General features: G+C 39.1%; 1 protein-coding gene across 28 annotated transcripts in view; it reads left to right on the forward strand.

Annotated features, from left to right (window-relative positions):
* SRRM1 (serine and arginine repetitive matrix 1) overlaps positions 1-9,442 on the forward strand; it is a 28,640-nt gene extending 19,198 nt beyond the window's left edge. For 26 of the 28 annotated variants that reach the window (XM_039854753.1, XM_039854754.1, XM_039854759.1 and 23 more), the window contains 5 exons: positions 2,510-2,620; positions 4,628-5,092; positions 5,641-5,836; positions 7,812-8,021; positions 8,394-9,441. In XM_039854753.1, coding sequence (XP_039710687.1) covers positions 2,510-2,620; positions 4,628-5,092; positions 5,641-5,836; positions 7,812-8,021; positions 8,394-8,498 — 1,087 coding nt within the window. In that variant the 3' untranslated portion in view covers positions 8,499-9,441. Of the gene's footprint in view, positions 1-2,509; positions 2,621-4,627; positions 5,093-5,640; positions 5,837-7,811; positions 8,022-8,393 lie in introns of all 28 variants that reach the window. The other 2 variants (XM_039854758.1, XM_039854755.1) reach the window with 1 other exon arrangement.
* The last annotated feature ends 8,649 nt before the right edge of the window (positions 9,443-18,091 follow it).

Raw genomic sequence — 18,091 nt, forward strand, 5'->3', positions numbered from 1 at the left:
GTAATTACCCCTAGCTTTTGTAAAATTGCTAGTACAGCAGCTAAAAAATGACTTCACAAAATCAGATTAGTGGTAAGATTTTTTCCCTTTCTTCTTCCCCCACCCATGATGGAACTATTTTCTTTACCAGAAAGTGATTTTGCACTACAATATCAAAACTAATGTTTATTACTGTACTCCAAGATGTTTTGTTTCTCATTTAAAAAGTTCTAAGTTATATTAGTAGCCTCAAGTTTAATGATGTTAGAAATTGCTGTCAGATGTCTAGAATTGGAGAAATAATTATTTGAAATCATGCTTCAGTATTTATTGTATTTTAAGAGGGGAAATTCAGCCTTGGTTTCAAATATTTTATGTATACATAAACACAGAAAAGTGTAACATTTTCTATGCTTTTAAACAATTGTCTTTGGTTATTGAACACCCCTTAACTTATGTTTAGTGTAGTTGATGACATCTTAGGTAGTTGTCACATCTCTATTACCAGCATAACTAGTGAAGTGAGATTGTTCTGAAGTGATCACTGCAGAGATAGCAAGCTGGCTCCTTCTTATGATACTCATCTATTCCTAAATTCTTGAGAAGCTAAGAGCTATATCACATATCGAGACTTATTGAAACTGATTCTCACACAGTTTAGGGGGAAAACTTTGCTACTCAACAATTTCCGTACACATTTGAAGGCGTGACTTGACATCAGTAATCAGTAATGAGAAAATGCTTAGCTTTTTTTTAAACCCCTGAAGTGTGTGCCTTATCAGATCAGTTAAGAAAATAGCCCTTAGGTCATAGAGCCATGTATGTATCAGGACTTCACTTATAAATGATGATCAGATTTTTCTGGCAGTTCCTTAAGTTAACACTACTTTGGTTATGGTTTTATTTTTATTCTCTTTTTGATTATTCTCACATAGAAACACAGGATATTAAAGGTCATCACTGAAAAAGGGACCTTTTAGTAACTAAGCTTTTCATTTTACAAATGAAACAGGCATAAAATAAATATCTTGGGTCATTAATGTATCATAATAGATTCTAATCTGAGTCTAATTTTTAATAAGAATTTCTGATTAAAATTTGTGACCTGAAATTGAGAGAATATTTAAAGAGAATCCACATAATCAAAATGTAATAGCTCCTTATGCTATTATACCTATTGATAGCATCTCAAGAGTTCTGGTTTATGTCACCTCGTTCTCAAAGTTTGCAAATGTAAACCTTTGCTTTTTTCTTTTTAAGTCAAAACCCAGATATCTTTTCCAATTTGAAATTTTCATTGCCTCTTGAAACAATACTGTAGCCATCTTGTTTCTCCAGGTCTCATAATTCTGATGAACCCTGCTGTTGAAGTGTTTTCTCCTTTAACTGTCTTGTCTTGTAATTAATAGTTTTTGTTTATATTTCATTTCTCTGAAGCTTCTCTGTCTTAACATGTCACCTCTAATAGTTAGATTTTAAACCTGCAAGCCTTAGTCCCCACAAGGCATAAACAAATAGAGATTGAAAACTAATAATTTCAGAAGTTTCTATGTTCTGTTAACAGAGCTCTTAGTCTGAAAGGGGAACCAAGACTAGTAAACTTCAGAAAATATTTTTAGATTCACAGGAATCCTGAACTGGGCAAGAAATTAAGAATTAACATTATTTAACTTTTTTATATACACAAACTTAACCAAAAGGTGGCAAATGGGCTTAGTGTATGTTTTAATATATTTATAGGGAGATTGCTACGAGTTAGTCTAGTTGATAAAATCATAATTTCAGGTGTTTTTTGTGTTGATTGTGTTATTGAGCTCAGATTAAGGTGTTTGATCTTTGTCTCTATCTTAACCAAATTACTTTCAGTGATAGCTTTTAATGCTCAGATGACTTTGGTCCTTTGTCTTTGGGACAGTGTTAGTAGTATACAACTCTTGAACAGTGGAAATTTAAAAAAATCAAGAACTATGAAGTAGTAACACCCAGATTAGGGGCTTTAAGCTGCTGGTGACTATTAAAAGTTTTGATTCTCTATTAGAACATTGAATTTTTCTAGGCTTTAATGCACTTGTAATAAGGAATCAGAAAATCACCTGGAAAGAGCCTGTTTGGAATATTCATAGCTCAGATCTGGTGAACACAGAGCTCAGATAAGTTTCCCAGGTGATTGTGGCGTGCCTGCCAATTTTAAAACAGTGCTCTAAGGCAGTGTTTTCAAACATTTTTGCTACATTATGTTAAGGTTTTTGTCATAACGCAGACTATGTAATTATACACTGAAACAAAAATTTCACAAAACAATATTTACCCTTATTACAAGTAACAGACTCTGATTTTCTATTTTTTAAAAAATGCTGGTTGTTACCCATGGTCTTAGCTACTGGTCTTGACCTGTAGTCTGAAGAACACTGCTCCAATGGGTAGAGTAACAGTTGCTGCACTTTGGGTTTACAAAGATTGAAACTCATCTGGTGCACTTGATTATAAATGCCACTAACTCAGAATCAACTATAATTCTTCTTTGGTTTAGTGGTAGACGGCGGCGAAGCCCCTCCCCACCGCCCACCAGAAGACGCCGGTCTCCTTCTCCTGCTCCTCCTCCCCGACGGCGCAGGTCTCCCACACCGCCACCCCGACGAAGGTGCTGTCAGATAGGCTTATTAGAGAGCTATGACTCTTCAGGATCGAAACACTTCATTAGGGTGACATCGCTCAGCCATTCACAAAACACCACAGATTATATGATTCCATTTATGTGAAAAGTCTGGAACACAGAAATCTGTAGATAGAAAGTGGATTAGTGTTGCCAAGGTGGTAATGGGGAGTGATAACGATTGTTCAACTGTATACTAAAACTATTGAAATGTACACTTTATTTAAATGGGTGGATTTTATGGTATGCGAATTATGTTAATGATGTTAAATACATTAGGCAGAAACACTCTATTTAGTGATTACAAAGAGAAAAATATTAACTTATTGAAGACTTTCCAGCAGATGCCTTCTTAACTAAGGAATCAAAGTTAACATACCCAGTGATACATATTGGCATCACACAATTCCTAGATATCTCCGTAGAATCCTTACCAGTTACGCAGAACCTCAGTCTAATTATGAAATATCAGACAATCCCAATTTGAAGGTCATTCTAGGGAGGAATTGACCAGTAAGTCCTAAAAAATGTCAGTCATGAAAGACAAACTGAGTAACAGTTACAAATTAGCAGGAACTTTGGATATAAGACAACTAAATGCAATGTAGGATTCTGATTTTTGGAACCTGGGACAGAAAAAGGACATTACTGGAAAATAGGCGATAGTGATATTTTAATATCAATTGAGGTTGATTTAAGTTCTGATGATTTTTCTATGGTTATATAAGATATTAAGTGGCAAATCGCCACTTTTTGTAGCTCTTATGTAAATCTAAAATGATTTCAAAATTAAAAAAGTTACAGAAAAAAATTATAATGGTGTTGCTCAGGTATGTTACCAAGCAGTGTAATGGCAACTACCATTCTTGAATGCTTGTTATGTGCCAGGTGAAGTGCTAGATGCTTATGTGCTTTATTGCCAGTCCTCAATGTGACCTTGTTTGGTGGGTGGTATTGTTCTCATATTCAGGTGAAGGAATGGAGGTTCAGAGTTATTAAAATTGCGCATGGACAAAAGTGGAACTTCACTCTACCATGTTGCCTAAAAGATAATGGCCTAGTATAAATCTAATTCTAGCCAGGAAAATAATTTGAGCTCAAGGTCTGAAAGTTTCAAGAGCAAATTAGATAGTTGGACCTGTTACTTATTTTCAGGCCTAATTCCTAAGAGGCAAGTAAGGGTTATGTAGGAATATAGCATTAAGAGGAAGACCAGGTTGGAGTATGACAGGGATGCTTCCTGCCTAGCAGTGGCTAGAGTCCAAATGCCAATTCAATAAGGGTACCACATAGAAGAGAACTCTTAATGCACAAACTTCGTAAGTTGACTTCAGTCAGTAGAGTCTTGCTAATGTAGTTGTCTAGTTATTATATAGTGATACAGGGTATTCCGTTTCCTCAAAGCAGTACAAGATTCTGTTCTCCAAAAAAACATTAAATTGAATTCATATGGATAAGGTTAAATGATGTGACAAATCTGAATTCATTCTGAAAACTAAATTTCTCTATTCAGAATGTCCTACTTGGTAGTCATCTATGATAAACAGGAATAATTACTTGAAATGAGGATAGAGGTATAGCATTTCTACTTAGAAATCTATTCCCTTGCCTGGTGCTAGTACAGTACAGGCATACCTCGTTTTATTGAGCTTTGCAAATACTACGTTTTCATTGACATCAAGGCAAGATCTTCCCCCAGCAGAATGACAACTTTTTTTTTTTAAAGTATTTTTAAATTTATATATCTTTTTTTAAAAAAAAATGGCAATGTTTTTGCGTACTTAATAGACTACAGTATGGTGCAAACAACTTTTCGTGCCCTGGGAAACCAAAAAATTTGGCTTGGTTTATTGCAATATTCTCTTTATTCTGGTGATCTGAAACTAAACCTGCAATACCTGTGGGGTATGCCTGTGTAGCCATAATTGCTGGTTAGTTTGCTTTGTATAGTGCTTCTTTGTTGGACCTCTCAGCTTAATGATGTATTTTTTCTAGGACTCCTTCTCCTCCTCCACGTCGACGTTCACCTTCCCCAAGAAGATACTCTCCTCCAATACAGAGGAGATACTCTCCTTCCCCACCTCCAAAGAGAAGAACAGCTTCTCCCCCACCCCCTCCTAAACGAAGGGCATCGCCGTCTCCACCACCAAAGCATCGGGTCTCCCATTCTCCACCTCCCAAACAAAGAAGCTCCCCAGTCACCAAGAGACGTTCACCTTCATTGTCATCAAAGCATAGGAAAGGGTCTTCCCCGAGCCGATCTACCCGGGAGGCCCGATCACCACAACCAAACAAACGGCATTCGCCCTCACCACGGCCTCGAGCTCCCCAGACGACCTCAAGTCCTCCACCTGTTCGAAGAGGACCGTCACCTTCACCCCAAAGAAGGCAGTCCCCATCTCCAAGCACTAGGCCCATTAGGAGAGTCTCCAGGACTCCGGAACCCAAAAAGACAAAAAAGTAAAAACATTTTATGCTTTTTGGTTAGGAACTCTCTCCTTGTGTTTGGAAGCTTTTTTTCCTTTACTAAGAAATTACAGAAAAGAATAAGCTGTGAACACAAACTTTTGAGACATTCTAGGTACTATTCAGAGATCTTTTTCTATTTTAAGGATAGTTCCTTATGGCATAAACTCAATGCCGTAGGATTTTTACTTGGTTTTTAGGAGTATCAGGTTAATTGAGGGTGTACTTCCAAAAGTAAACTCTGAAGTGATGCATAGAACATTTCTTGGATGTCTACGTGAGACTGATAAAAGCAGTCTTAAATACAAAGAATTGGCATTGTTACTTTAATATAGGAAGAATCATTAGAATAGAAAGAAGTTTGTAGAGCTTAGATGGAGACTTAGATGATATAAATCTGAGTTAGTAGAATCAACCAGCAAACTAAGGCCCGTAAAGTATTTAAAGTTTCTGACCTGATTGTATAATGGTAGTCGTTTATTCTCTCTTAGGAAAGATCTCTGTTCTTCGATAATAAATGTTTTGTTTTTCCTTTAATCTAGGGCTGCCTCACCAAGCCCTCAATCTGTAAGGAGGGTCTCATCTTCCCGATCTGTCTCAGGATCTCCTGAGCCAGCAGCTAAAAAACCCCCAGCACCTCCATCTCCTGTCCAGTCTCAGTCACCCTCTACCAACTGGTCACCAGCCGTACCAGTCAAAAAGGCTAAAAGCCCAACACCCAGCCCATCGCCGGCGAGGGTATGTGTCTACCCTGTCTTGGACATCCTTTATAATTGTATATGGTCATTTGGAAGCAGAGAAAATTTTATTTTTTGTAGCTCAGGAGCATTTTTTGTGGTTCGGGTAGACTTCAGGGAGGCACCATTAAGCGATGGTGATTGCATCAGCAATTCATGCTTAACAGTCTAGCCACCCATTAATTTGTGATGTGTGTAGTCATGTTAAACTCCAGAACCTTGGTGGTCGAGATTAGACTATATCGAAAATCTTTAAGAACGAAAGAAAGAATTGCCCATGATTCTGTTATTGAGGGAGAAAGCACCTTAGTTTTTCTGCTGGTTTCTCTAGTGTTTGACACATTTGGGGATACCTAGTTACGATCTCACAAATCAGTAAAGCTTTAAATCGTAAGTTGAATCTATTAATAATGATTCGGTGTTTATAAAGGAAAAAGTATGTATCACAAAAGATACCAAAAGTTGACAGTGGGTTACATGTTAAGGGAATGTTGAGTAATTTGAATTTTTCTTCTTTGCTCTTTAATGCTCTTATTTTCCCTACAGTGGAAATAACAATTGTCCCTTGAACTGTGCGGGTTCACTTATACCTGTGTTTTTTTGTTCATTTGTTTTGCTTGTTGGCTTTCAATAAATACACAGTCAGCTGTTGATATCCCCAGGGGTTGCATCTGCAAATTCAGCCAACCCCAGATAAAATGAATGTGGAAGGCCAACTGCATTGTTTTTAAGCCATTTTTGTAAGGAAGAGTTCTGGATTTTTAGAATCCTTGGGGTTTCCTGGAGCCAATTCCCCTCTTGATACTGAGGGGTGGCTGTAATTAAGTTTGGGGTGGGGTGGGGTCAAAAGTTAATATGTGAATTTCCGACTTCATGGAGGATTGACGCCTCTAACCTTAATTTTATTCACGGGTCAACTATATATTATTTCTATAAGAAAAAATGAATCTTCAAATCTGAAATAGATGGAATGGAAAGTACTTTATTGTCCTACATAGTCTTGTTTTGGGCAAGCTACATAAGAATACCACTCTTTTTGACATTGTCAAGTTTAAATATTATTAGGGTGCACTATTGGAGTTTAAACCTTTTTTCCCTTTTATGATTTTGGACAGATTGCTGTATTGTATAAAATCAGGGGTTAAGTGTCCAACTAAATAGGGTTGACTAAATTATTGTGCAAATTAACTGAATAGATTGGGGAATTTTAAGTCATTGCTTAGAAATGTGAAATGTGAAATTTAAGAATTACAGATTAGATTCAATTATAGCAGAGCCTGCCCTTTGCTTAATTTGGTACATACACAGTAAAGAATAAACCACTTCCATTCTAGGGATAGGAGAGATCAGAGACATGGCGTTCATACAAGCATGTATTTAGAGTAATAACCATATCAGAGCAATGTAAATCCATGCCCTATAGGCTAGTAGTGTGAGTGATTTACAGATATACCCATTTAATCACCACAACAGCTTTATCAAGGATTATTACACACAGTTTAGGTTGGCTCAGGAAAAAAGCCGAGCAGATTTGTATGAGGTCAGATAGTTACTAGATTCAGAAACCAGAATTCACCTTAAGCCTACTTGAGTTCAGAGCCTTCTCTTTCTGTTGCACATGATGCTTTTCCTTAACATCTGGAGACAGACCCTGACTCACTGCAGTCATGGAGACCTGACTCAGCTTGTGGTCAGGAAACCTGGTTTAATATGAAGTTAGTTGGTTAAAATTGGAAAAAACCAGTTATCTTCAAGGTTCATTTTGACTCAAAATTGGTGAAGAATATCTTTGCTTTCAATGCGGTTCCCATCTCTAGGAGCACTTTTATTAGTGGTGATTGGCCTTGGGCCTTTTATTCCCCTGAAGCCTTAAGAAATCTTGACGTTTGGTCCATTTAGTTACTTCCTTGAGGAAATGTTCAGTTGGACAGAATTTTAATGATCGATTTTATTGCTGTAATTTTTTTGATTTATAGAATTCAGACCAAGAAGGAGGTGGAAAGAAAAAGAAGAAAAAGAAGGACAAGAAACATAAAAAGGATAAGAAGCACAAGAAACACAAAAAACACAAGAAGGAAAAGGCTGTGGCTGCAGCTGCTGCAGCTACTGTGACCCCTGCAGCCATTGCTGCTCCCACGACCACATCAGCACAGGAAGAGCCAGAGGCAGAGCCAGAGCCTAAGAAGGTATTTGTGGACACACTGTCTTGTGGTTTATACAAGTGGGTGGATTTGATTTTGAAAAGTAGCTAAATGATTTTTCTAATGATCAGCTGCTTGAATGATAATTCTATTGATCTGTTTCTTGATGACCTATCAAGAACAGGAATTTGCCAAGACTAGGGATGAGAATATGAATGGCTGCCAAAAAAGCCTTGTGCATATTTTTAAAATCACTTCGAGATACAATTAACATACCACATAATTTAGCCATTTATAATATACAGTTCGGTGGTTTACAGCATATTCGTAGAGTTGGGCATCCATCACCGCAATTTGATTTTGCTCTGTACTCAGTGTCTTGTGAGTTTAACAATATGACTTTTCTGGGTTTTCTAGGAGACTGAAAGTGAAGCTGAAGATAACCTTGATGACTTAGAAAAGCACCTACGCGAAAAGGCCCTGAGATCAATGCGGAAGGCTCAAGTGTCCCCACAGTCTTAGGTGGAAATGTTTGTTATGATGTAAATTTTATTTGGTTTGTACTCAATTCAATTTCAAAATTGCTAAAATGTGTTTGAGCTTTAGACTATAACATTTGTTGTAATAATTGCTAGGTTGAAGTTCACCATGTAAAAAAGGGCATGGATTTACATTGCAAAAGGTGTCCACAGTGTATTAGTGACATTCTTTCATTGACAGCTGACATAAATTCATTTAGAGTGAAATATTTTAAGCCAAAAAAAAATCCCCTTTTTAAAAAAGGGGGTTTAAATATTGTTGGCATTCTTATGATTTCTTTAAATGCCCCTTACTATCTCCAGAAGTTTTCCTTTTTTTTCTTTCATTTTTCTTTTTTTTCCCCATTACTTTTTTTCATTTGAGTCTTAGCACCCATTTAAGTTATGCTTCCGACCTTGTATGGTTTGCAAGCTTGCCCAAAAATAAGACCACTGTTGAACTACCACAAAAGTATAACATGAATATTTTAATGCCACAATCTTTCCTGTTGCCTGTGGAGTCTCTGCTGAAATGAATCAGGATTCGAGCTCTAGGATGAGACAGAAAATGAAAGCATGTTGTTTGCCAGGACACTGTGGGTTTATATTGATGTGTAACAAGTTGATTTGGAACACTGGAATTTCATCCTATTCTGTTGTGTTTTTTTTTTTTTTTTTTGTAAAGGCAATTAACTAGTCCCAGGAAGGATCCTTCAGTTATATAAAATTTGTTTTATGAAATGTCATGGCTCCATTCATAATTTTGTCTTATTCTTCCAATTGATATATACAACTTTCAGAGCTCTTGTATTTGGAAGGCTGGAAGGGCCCAGACTTTGAAATAGTGTCTCGTTTTCACTGTTTTTGTTTTTGTTTTGTTTTGTTTTTTTAAACTAAAGCTATATAAAGCTTGTGGATTAAACAGAATAAATTTCTAAATTTAAAAATGTTGGCCACTCACTTTTACTTATCTCAATTGCAGGAACTATCTACCTTAGAGATCTTGCGGTGCCTACATTTTTACCTCTTTGGCACTTTGGGCAGAGTGAAGGGCAAGGGAAATAAAAGGTGGTAAATTTGTTTTACCATCTTTATTTTAATAATTAATGTGGTAAGTGCTGTGAAGGGACGGTGCATGGTGTGATTGGAACATATAAAATGGGCAAGGCGAGTCAGCCGGGTGTGGATGAAGAGTTCCAGACAGAGCAAACTGTATCTACACCCTGAGGCAGGAGGAGCCCGGCACATTCCAGGGAGTAAAGGCTAACGCAAAACTGAAGCAACTTCCCTCTCGGTGTGGGTGTGCGTTTGATGTTTGACTCTCCACGATCAAGTCATTTTTGGATTTAAGATTTAGCAGAACAATTAATTTGAGGAAACTTGGAGTCGACAATATATAAAGTAAAAAGCATGGAAAAAGGGGTTTTTGGCACCACGAATCTAAGCTGAGCAGGTCGACACATAGACAGTTAATTTGATTATAGTTTCTGGCAGTTGAAGCAAAAAGGAGAAAGAAAATGTCTGTACATCTCAATTCCAGGAAAACTTAGGTTTGTTTTTGTTTTTTGCCTAAAGGACATGAACAGAAAGGGGCCGTTTTTACAGGTTGATTTTTAGAGTGATTTGCAACAAGGCAAAAAAGCTTAAGCCACTTCTGTAGGGACTGAACTTTAAATCTAGTGATGAGTAATAGAATCTCATGTGTGTGCAGCAACCTAAGAGTTTTCAAGGATCTTTCATGGGACTTTTCTTTCAATTTTATAATAATATGATGGGACAGCACAGAATATCTAGTTTTTAAGATGGCTGTTGTGACTTAATCCCTTCCAATATGAACAAACCAGTGATCATCCCTGGGGTACTTGAATACATCTAGCCAATCCATTCATTTACTTGTCCCTTTATTCAATAGGCTTTTATCCCTTCACTTGACTGAACTGCTCTTGTTAAGGTGAGCAGTAACCTCTATTTTTGCCAAAGCAAATGATTAAGTCCCAATCCTTATGGTACTAGCCCTGTGGGCAGGATTTGGCTCTGATGTCTCCTTTGCTGAAACACTCTTCACTTGAATACTTTCTTCACTTGGGTTCTAGGAGGCAACGCTGGTTTGCCTTTTAGATGCAACAGCAGTGTCTTCCTGCCTTGTTAGCTGTCCTTTTTATCTCAAGTGGATTCTTTCAAGCATGAAGTGATGGAGTTTGTCTTTCTTTGTCCTTGGTGGCTTTCCCTACATTTACTCTCCAGTCCCTTGACTTTAAATGGCATCTTTTTGATGTGTCAGATTTCTTTCCAGTCTAAACTTATCCCTGACCTAGGCCTCTAGCCAGCTACCTACTCAATTACTACATTCGGACGTCTGAAATGCGTACCGAATTGAACATGTCCAAGATAGGGTATTCTTAGTACCATCTTCTGATTTTAACCTTGTCTCATTTCAGTACCTGTCACTCTCATGTACTCAAAATTGAGTCAGTACTGACGGCAGTATTGTCTACCCTCCAACACACACACAAGCCACTCCACTCAACATCCTGAGTCAGATCATAGTATTGCTCAAAACCCTTGGATTGCTTTCTGCCTCAGTAAAATCTAAATTTCTTACTGTGGCTTGCAAGACCCAGTAGCATTGGGATGAAGCTGCTTTGGCAACTTCATCTTTTCTCAATCTGCTCAAGCCATAGCAGCCACCTTGCTCTTCCTTTAACCCATCAGAACTGATTCCTCTCAGGGCCTTGGTTTCTTCTGTTTCCTCCTCCTGGGAGGTGCCACCTCCTAATCTGCTATTTTCTTGGTTTTCCTCAGACTTCCCTAACTCCTTAATTTTATTGGATAGAAATTATTACTACATGAGATGATCTTTTTGGTTCCTAGGAACATGGTCTTGTTCTGGACTGTCTTTAGTGCCTGGTACACAGTGTAAGCAGAACTTTTTGATGAATGGGCGAATACATAAGTGATTGATTGTCATCGCCTCTGCAACTTGCCAGGTGCTACCAGGGTTTGAGGTAAAAGAAAATGAAAAGATGTGAAGATTGCTGCCCTCAAGGACTATTTGTGTATTGGAGATGTAAACATGCAAACAATTTGAAGTGGACAGAGCATAGTTTAGTAGCCCAGGATTTCTGCCACAGCTTTCTACTGTGTAACCTTGGTCAAGTTACTTGACCTCTAAGTGGTGTCATTTCCTCTACAGGTAATGATGGAATCTACCTCAGAGTTTTTTTTGAAGATTTAAATGTGTTAATACATATAAAACAATGATAGCACAGAGGTTTGATTTTCTTAGTACCATGCCATTCTAGTAATTATGGCAGATTTTAGATTAGACGTCGAAAAAGGATTTTAATAGGTCAATTTCTATTCAATGCAGTTTTTCTTTTTTTTTTTTTAGATATAACACCATAAAATTCGCTTTTAAAAGTGCAACTAAGTGGTATTTAGTGTATTCACAAGGTTATGAACCATCATCACTACCAGCGTTCTCAAGAGTAATGTGTTTGATGTTCAACCATGGTACTTCATTTCTTTTTATTGCTACATAGTATTCCCTTGTATAGGTATATCACATTTTGTTTATCCATTCATCAGTTGACATTTGGGCTGCTTCCACTTTCTGGCTGTTAGGAGTAAAGCAGCTATGAACATTTGCATACAAGTTTGTGCTGACATGTTTTCTCAGGTACATAACCTAGGAGTAGAATTGCTGGGTCATATGGTAACTCGACTTTTCCATCATTCTCACCAACGATGTGTCATTTTGATTATAACCATCCTAGTGAGTGTGACAGTATTTCATTGTGGTTTGATTTGCATTTCCCTGACAGCTAAGGATGTTGAACATCTTTTTATGTGCTGATATACCACAATGCCATTTTAAGCTGATTTGTATCTACACGAGAATATTTCTGAAATTGTGTCTGTAGGTTTAGGTTTGTGGCTCTCAGAGTCTTTGTAGAAAGTAGAGCTAATAATGCGTTTGTAAAGTGCTTTGTAGTCATAACCCATTTCAGAGGTTGGGGCTGGGATACTGGCCAAGCAAAAATTTGTTTCCATTTTATAAAGATGATCAGGAGACTCACGGAGAGTGTGGCTTAAGGTAACAGAGCTGAAGGTCTAGTTAATATTACTCATCCTACCATCTGATAACCCAATATTTTTTCTAAATATACAGATCTGGTATTATAACAATCACATAAGATGATACAGAAACACTGCCCAAATGTGTTTGGCTATTAGAAGAGCCTTGGGGTTTAGGACGTAGCTTAATACCTTGATATCCAAGTTTAGCACTTGAAAATTGCATGGCATTTATATTTTGAGATTTCAGCTCTGCTCCATCCTGAAAGATGAGCTCCAAGAGTCCATAAGTATATATTACCTTTTGAAAGCTTATTTGTGGTATTTTTCACTGGAAAGACCCATCTTAGCTTATACCAGACATTGATTGCCTTTTAACTCAGGAACTCTCTTGCTGTGCTTCTAATTGATCTTCCACACAAATCTGTTTTCAAAGGAAAGATGAATTGATTGGATCTGAAATACAGATTTTTCCCGAAGGTCTCGGCAAAAAACTTCCATATTTGTCCATCTGTAGCAAGTCAGCAGGCTTTCATATCATGAGGGTTTTTTTTGTTGTTGTTGTTGTTGTTGTTTTTGGCCAAGATGCCCTTTTATTTTAGGTGTGTGAGGAGCAGGACTCGATGTGCTGATTCGCAAGAGTGGCGCCATACATGCAGAGCTGTGGGCACCTTTCACCAGATGGGGCATTCCTAAACTCTTCAGCTAGAAGCTACCTTAAGGAAGTGTTTTGGAGACTGCAGGTCGAGACCCAGTAGGGAATTGTAAAATTTAATGAGTCGCAACCGGCATTAAAAGAAAAAAATGAAATGGTAAATTTGAGTGTTAATCACATAAAGCAGGTGAGGTATTATTTCATGAAATGTGTGCATCTGTGCATGCATGCGTGTGTTCGTGTTCTGCGTTGCGACGTAAAATGTATTCTAATGCAACTTGGTCAACAAAATAGAAAGTTACTACCTTACAGATCATCTGGTCTACCAGTTTTTAAACTGCCTTAAGTGGAGAGAGTTATGCTTCAGATTTTCTAAGACAGGGCCACTAGTGCTACCTACTTTTGTTGAAGGACTGAGAGATGATAAAGATAGGCCTTGCAAGGTTTATGTATGATAGAAACACACACATTTTTCTTTTACTTTGGGCTTTCCTGTTGGATTCTGTTTGAATAAAGGGATCCACAACTGAAATCGCTGAGTTAGCCTAGCCCTTGTCTTCTATGGAGAGGAACTGACTGCCCACCCACTCACCACAGGAAAGACATGGCTCCCCCAGGCATTTTCCATTCCATCGCACTGCCTCAGCCAGGGTGTGTTAAAGTTACCCACCTTTAATTCTGTTGTGAAAGGAAACACATCAAGTGAGGTTAGCCAGGTGCCTCTGAAGCAGGAGCAGAAGTAACCTTTAGTGGATGCTGGTAATGTAGAAGGAAAAACCATCTAGGAAAAGGAGGGTTTTTGTAAATCCAAAAGTTTGACATCTGTTCTTTCAAGCACAACCAGTCAGAAACTCTTCTGGCATTTTAAACATGGAGGCTTGGACCCACCCAGAGCAGTGGGACCTCCTACAGCCAGGATTTGCTTAGCAGCTGCCAGGTGCTCAAGGCCGCTTCAGGCCTCATATCTTGTGATCTCCACTTCCGTACCTTTGCTTTTCCTATTCCCTGCTTGGAATGTCCCTTCTTGTCTCCTGATGTCCAAATCCTTTTTTGGACTTATAAATGTATTCGAAATATTTTCTAATTATAAAAAAAAAAAATGCATGCTCACTTTTAGAGAATTTGGGAAACAAAAATGTAGAGAAAAAAGCTGTTGGCAAGCCCATCCAAATATAACCAAGGACACCTGTCCCAAGTCAAGTACTCTACTTGACAACAGCTGACCCACACTGAGCACTCTAGTCTATGGAACAAACCAGGTATGTTCCTATATATTTATAAGTACATAGTAGCTATAAATATCAGGATCATACCATGTATACATGATGTTTAATATTCTTTTTTTTCATTGGGCATATCATGAACATATTGCAGAATACATTTTAAATGTTTTCTATAACCAGGAAATCTGGAAATTAAATTATACCATACCAACATTAAAACATAGCTACAGTTCTTTTTCGTGTATTTCTTACCTAGTTATTTAAAAAAAAAATTTTAGACACCTCTCTATTTAAACTTGCCTCTGAGTAAAATGATAATAATGGTACCCACCTCAGAGTTTCGGGGAGGATTAAATGAGATGATGTTGGGTTGCAACCTGCTGAGGAGCTTCCCAGGTATAATCCGAAACTGGTCCAGAGAGAGACCAAAGAAAAAAACCACTTCAGACTGGTAAGTGACACTTTTAATAAACAAAGGAACTTAGAAGTTTGTCTTGGCAGCCTAAAGATGAGTAGGTTTCCGTACACACCTGTCAAATCTTAAAAGTTCTATGTAGAAGACTTAACTGGGGTCAGTCATGTTGTACCCAGTTGAGATAACATTTTTATCTCAAGGCCGTATCCTTGGAGCAGCTTCTCAGAGCAGGGAAGGCAAGCGGACCACATATTCCAAAGCACCAGGAAAGGGAGTGGGGAGCCTCGAACTGCCTGGGTCCAGTTCAAGGGTCAAACATCTTGTTGAACCAAATGCAGTCCCTGCCCCAATGGAGTTCATGGCATTATGGCAGAGAAGGGGCTGGGGGAGCAGAGGAACAATCAGTAGTGATAAAACAAACCATATAATTGGGGACATAAGGTATGGGAGCAGTGCACTGCATCAATAGACAAGAACAATGTTCTGCAGATAACTTCTTAACCACAGACATACTGTTGAGACTGGGCAAGTGACATCACCTCCCTCAGCCTCAAGATTGGATTCAAGAAGGTAATGCATATAGAGGGCTTAGTTCATGCCTGGCACATCATGAGGGCTCCATCAATGGGAGTTATGACCATGTTTCATCAATCGTGGAGGCTGGCAATTGGAGGATGCACTGCATCCCCTTCGTTGTAAAACACGTCGTGATTTCAGAGAGGTTAAAATGTAGGGGGAAAAGTACCTTACATTACACATTATAATGTATATGTCTTACATTATATATCGTGTTATTTTGCACAGTAGAGTCTGTGCCCAGCGACACACTCACCTGTCTGTCAATTTCTCCATCCATCTCTGCTCCTTCATTTTGTCTCCCATTCTCTCTTGTTTCAGCAGTATTCTCATGTTCTTCCACTAGGTGGCACCCTGCCCTTGGGCGCCTGCACCTGGAGCTGCCACCTTAGAACTCAATTCTACTTCTGCTCTCCCCTTTTCTTCCTCTTTCCCTTGACCTCCATCTTTTTTCTTGGCAGCAAGAGGCTCCAGTTGTCAGAGGCTTTCTGGAGAATTCCAGAGCTTGAAGAACAGTTACGGGGCCCTACAGTCCACTGTTCCCAGTTCATCCCAAGTTGGAATTCCTTCACGGCTACCCCCAGCTCTCTTAGTTCTCACTTACACACCTTCAGTGACAGGAAACGCACTACTTTATGAAGATCCTGTTATGGAAGGAATTCACGTAACAGTTGTTCATGTGGGCTCTGGAGACAAACCTAGCTGGGTTCGCATGTCTCAGCTTTGCTCCTTGCTCAGCAGGTGACTCAAACTCTTGTCTACTTTGTTTATGGGTGAATCTCTAGGGCCTGGCACAGGAGAGGCACTCATTTAGTGAGTAAGTGAATGAACAAACTCAATTTTGTGCATCAGTTTCCTTACCTGTGAAATGGGGTTAATAATAGTATTTGCCTCATAGGGCTGCTAGGATTAAACGGGACAGGACCTATAAACAAGCTTAGTCCCACACCCAGTACATAATAAGTCTTCAATAAATTCTTCTTTTATTTTCTTTTGTACCTATGAAGGGCTCTACTCTTATTATCTGAAACTTCTCCTTTAGAGCAAATTGAATTCTGAGTCTTAGAACTTCTACACAACTGGCCTAGGTCTTAGCTCTGTCCCTTGGAACCACAACTCATTCAGCTCAGTTCAGCTCAGCGTCCACGTCTTGCCTGTGTGCCAAGCCCTGGGGTTACCAAGACGAAGACATGCCAGAGTTCCTTCCTTTGGGCGCCTCTTGATCTAGCCAGGGAAAGAGATAATTGAGCAGCAGTGTGTACCTAGTGAATATTTTGAATGAATGATAGGATTTTTTTTTTTTGGTAAGGTTAAGAATTTTAATTTAAAAAAAACAAACAAAAAGAAAACCGCCTTCTATGCAAATGGAATTATACAAATGAACCTAAATGGATAAATGTGATCATTCATACCTCCTTTTATTTGGTGTGTTCGAGTAGGTTTTTCTCTCTGATAGAATTTATTAAGCCTTTACTGCACCTCATTTTATCCTTCCGCCTTCGTTCCTAGGCATTCTATCCCCATTTTATAGACAAACCAGGGCACAGAGAATTCAGGTAAGCTGGTGAGCAATAGACCCAGGATTTGGATCCTGTCCAATTCCAGAGCCCACACCTCACCCTCTAAGCCACTTTATCATTACACTCCAGAGGATGCTCTGAGGCTCATGGGAAATTTCTTGTTCCCGAGCAGTCTACCGCCACTACCTGACATTGTGGCTTCCGGCCTCTGTCCCCCATCAGAGCCATGTTTCATTCAATTGGAACCCCATGCGGCTGGTAGGGTGGTAGCCACCCCAGCTCCAGGTGGGCTCAGATGGCTTAGGCCAAGCCACACGTCATCCCATCTCCTCAGTCACCAAAAATGGACACTTCTTCAGTCAGAGCCAGTGACTGAGGAGAAGTCACTCTGGCTTTTAGGGAAGAGCAGCTGCGGCTGGCTTCTGCCGGAAGCAACTCAGAGAGCTACTCTGTGTCTCTGGACCCGTGTTGAAGGGATGTGAGAGCTACAAGTGCAGCAGCTCTCACTGACTAAAGAGGATCCCTTCTGAGGGTGAAGCTAACACAGAGGAAAGCAGAGCTCATGGACTTTAGGGAGAAATAGGACCTAGTCTGTGGTTTTATTAGGTACCTATTGTGCAACAAATTGCCCCAAACTTAACAGCTCAAAACAACAAATGTTTATTACCTCACACCGGTGAGGATGGGGAATTGGAAGAGGCCTACATGGGGGGTTCTGGCTCATGAGTTTATAGGAAGATGTTGGTTATGGGTGCACTCATCTGGAGGCTGGAGGGTCCACTTCCAAGATGGCTTCCTCACATGGCTGTTGGCAGGAGGCCTCAGTTCCTTACCAAGTGGGCCTCTCCATGGCTGATGGCGTTCACCAGGATGGGTGATGAGAAAGAGAGAGGTAGAGGGAGAGAGAACCAACAGTGCCTTTTATGACCTAGTCTCTGAAGTGGCATATTGTCATTTCCACTTTTTTTTATTCTCTGGAAGCAAGAGACGGGCTTGGAGTAGGCTCTGAAGTCAGACACTAAGTCCGGCCCACATCAGAGGGAGGACAATTAGGCTTCTTTTGAAGAGAATGTCAAAGAATTTGTGGACTAGTTTTAAACCACCACTGTGGTGATGTCACTTGAGCTGCTG

The sequence above is a fragment of the Pteropus medius genome, unplaced genomic scaffold, assembly GCF_902729225.1.
Source record: "Pteropus medius unplaced genomic scaffold, Ma_sr-lr_union100, whole genome shotgun sequence".
In the NCBI taxonomy this organism is placed as follows: Eukaryota; Metazoa; Chordata; class Mammalia; order Chiroptera; family Pteropodidae; genus Pteropus; species Pteropus medius.